Source organism: Morone saxatilis, unplaced genomic scaffold (genome assembly GCF_004916995.1).
Source record: "Morone saxatilis isolate NCDOM2014 unplaced genomic scaffold, NCSU_SB_2.0 Contig18, whole genome shotgun sequence".
NCBI lineage: Eukaryota > Metazoa > Chordata > Actinopteri > Moronidae > Morone > Morone saxatilis.
Window position 1 is genome coordinate 24561418 of NW_023339740.1, and position 3275 is coordinate 24564692.

Below are 3275 nucleotides of genomic sequence, written 5' to 3' on the forward strand. Positions count from 1 at the left end.
CTCCTCCTCATCATCATCTTCTTCGTCCTCACTGCTCTCTGAGGCCTTCTCTCTTTCTGTGTGTTTCTGTGCACTCCTGCTACCTTTGCTGTCTGTTGCTTTGTGGTTCGGCTGAGGAACTTCAGAGTCCAGCTTCTGTTTTTTAACCTCACTTCCCTCCTCTTCCATTTTCCGTCTCCTCTGACACTCCTCCGTCTCTGATCCCTCGTTCACTGCTCTTGTACCCTGGAATGCAGGCAGCGGCGACGTGACGACTTTTCTTTTCTTCTTTTTCTTCTTCTTCTGTTCGTCCTCGCTGCTGTCGTCCTCCATGAGGGCGGCGAGGATCTCCTCCGGCGTGGTGCCTTTCTTGGGCGTCGGTCGTTCAGCCGGAGCGGACGTGAGCTTAGTTTCTTCCTCGGTTGTTGAGGCCTGCTGGAATTCTTCAGCTAGCTTCTGCAGATCAGCCAGGGAGATCTCCAGACGGGTGACGTTGGAAAACATGGCGTCATAGTCAGAATCTGAACTGGAATCGGATTCTAACTCCTCCTCGTCTTCATCACTATCTGATTCTGATTCAGATTTTTCAACAGGAAGGACTGTCATCTTCTTACTTTGGCTCTGAGAGCTGTGTTTACCAGACTGCCCTCTGTGCAGTGTGGAGGAGGGTTTCCTGGAGGTGAGGTGCTCTTCATCCTGTGAATCCTCCTCTTCCTCTTCAGCTTTACTTTTCGTCTTTGTCTTCCTCTTCCTGTCTGTGTTGTGTCCTGACTGGTGCTCTGCATTGGGTAGAGTGAGTCTCTCCTGCTGTGGAGGAGGCGGTTTCTTGGAGGCGAGGAGTTCATCCGTGTCCGCCGAGTCGTAGTCGTTCTCTTCTTCATCATCTGCAAACCAAAAGCCACATATTTACAGCAAACATACAAAAGGAGCGTTTGTCTGATCACTGGATACATCCTGAGCTTCAGGCACTAAATCTGATTTATCTTGATCTGAAGTTTTTATTCTATTACCTTATTTTCATTGTCCTACACATAATTCTTACTGGTTATTATTATTGCAGATAGACCAATAAATCAACCTGGATGATATATAGGCCAATATTAGCTTATCACAGCTGTACTGTATTGTTCGAAAGCTTTAGATTTGAGAAAGCCAACAGAATTAAAAATACTTAATTATAGTTATTTTTAGAGGATATTTCACCCAAATTAGGACATATATTCTATAGCTTCTATAACTAGTTGTACCTGTCCAGTCTCAGTTACCTTTCTGGTGCTGACGGGAACGTCCGGACTTCACCAAGTAGTCGAGTCCGACCACTTCCAGGTTATCCTCGTCCTCTTCCTGCTGCAGTGCAGCGTGGGAGGTGTTCTGAGCTGCAACCATTCTGCAGATTTCCTCGTCTGAATCAATATCGCTGTCTGCCCCCCTCCTCTGAGCCGGTCTGTGGTTGGTCGGTCGTTCATTTCCGTTGGTGAACTGATGAGCCTCAGCGTGCACGACAGAGACAACAGTCTGCTTAAATCTAAGAAGAGGACAACAAAGAGGAGATGACAATGTTTAATTTTGATTTAAAAAAGTCATAATTATTCATTACCAAATTTAAAAAGGAACTTCAAATTAGAAATACAGACAAAGTAATCAGGAATTGACCTAAAAAACACACGTAAAAGTCACTAAATTCTAGACTCGAGTCAACGTCTCTGGTAATTATGCTGGATTTTCCCCATCTTCAACTAAATATACACAAAAATATTTGGGTCTGATGAATCAAAAACCAAAGAAATTCATCAGTTTCTGTATTAAATGTAACATTTTTGATCTTGAGAATCATAGAAACCACTTCAAACGTCTATCAAAGTAATCAGTGGGAGCATTTGGGAATTAAACAAACCAGTAGAAACTGAGAATCCCAGAAACAAGTTTTGGCAAACTGAAATTAGTAATACCTTCTGGGTATTAAGTAAGGACTGATAAGAATTCCAAAAACAGATTTGGAAATGTGCAATACCCGAAACCAGCAGGGATTACAGAAAACAGAAAGGAACATTTGGGAATCCAGTAAACAAGCAAGCACCTTTGAAAAGAACTTATAGAAAATATAGAATGTCAGGAACTAACTGGGACGGAGAATCCCAAAAATCACTAGGTGGTTTAGGAAATCCAAGATATTAGTAGGAAATTTTGGCAACCCCAGGAGCTAGTGGGAACTTTTATGCACCCTGATAAAAATGTGAAGAATATGAAATCCTAGAAACCAGCAGGGATTCTGAAGAGCTCAGAAACCAGTACAATGTTTTGGGAATCCCAAAACCCTACAAGGAAACCTTTAAAAACCTTTAGGAATGCTAGAGATCAGTAAACTTTGAGAATCCAAGGAACCAAATTCCAGAGAATTCTACATACTACTAGGAAATCTGGGCGTCTCAGAAACCAGCAGGGACCTCTGAGAAACCAGTGGGAAGGTTAGGGAATTACAGAAACCAGCAGGAACCTTTAGGTTACCTGGTTCTGCCCAAAGCATTCTGGGAGTTGACCGTATCTGTCCGACTCTTCTTGGGTCTCGAAGGCTCAAAAGGAGGGAACTCTCCCCGCCTCTTCTTGCTGATGTCATCATCCCCTCCCGGTACCTCCCAGGTGAGCTGGGTGACAGGTGTGGGCTCGTCTGCGGCGGTCCGGTCCAGCTTGCGGATGTTGTGGCTGTATTTGGACGGGTCGTACTTCAGGGTTCGAGCTTTGCTGCCTTTCTTACCCCGGAGCTGCATGACGGGGAGGACTCGTCCAAATTTACTGACCACCCAGTCCTGAAACCAGAGCAGCCAGAAGACAGTCAACACTTCACCTGATGCTGCGTGTCACATACAGATGATTACCGTAAGTTCTCTAATAGCGGAGAGAGCCAGAACTTTATTGGAGACACGCTTTTATTGTTTAATATTGTCAGCAGATTGTTGAGTATGCCTCAACTCAATGATGGAATTAGTGCTGCGAGAATGTTTATTACACTGAATTTATCACTTATTTCGGCACAAACTGATAATTATTAGATTTTCTCTGTGTGTTATGTTTTTAGCTGTCAACCTCATATATTGCTTTTATTCTTATTCTTTATTTCTGCTATTTTTTACATGTATGTAAAGCACTTCGTAAACATTGTTTTTAAAAATGTGCTGTACAAATAAAGATATTTATGTGATATTACAACACGAAGGTGCCTCCATATTCCTGACCAGGAGAAAAACCAATACAGAAATGCAAAAGGTATGTTTAAGGTCATTTAAAAACATTGTCTCCAT

At 42.9% G+C, this 3275-nt stretch overlaps 1 protein-coding gene across 1 annotated transcript in view; it reads right to left on the reverse strand.

Moving 5' to 3' along the window:
* The window catches only part of nol8 (nucleolar protein 8), a 10574-nt gene that overhangs the window by 6037 nt on the left and 1262 nt on the right, over positions 1-3275 (reverse strand). Inside the window, exons 5-7 of the mRNA XM_035661782.1 lie at positions 2485-2783; positions 1245-1504; positions 7-863 (exon numbers count right to left, since the gene is read on the reverse strand). Coding sequence (XP_035517675.1) covers positions 7-863; positions 1245-1504; positions 2485-2783 — 1416 coding nt within the window. The remainder of the gene's footprint in view (positions 1-6; positions 864-1244; positions 1505-2484; positions 2784-3275) is intronic.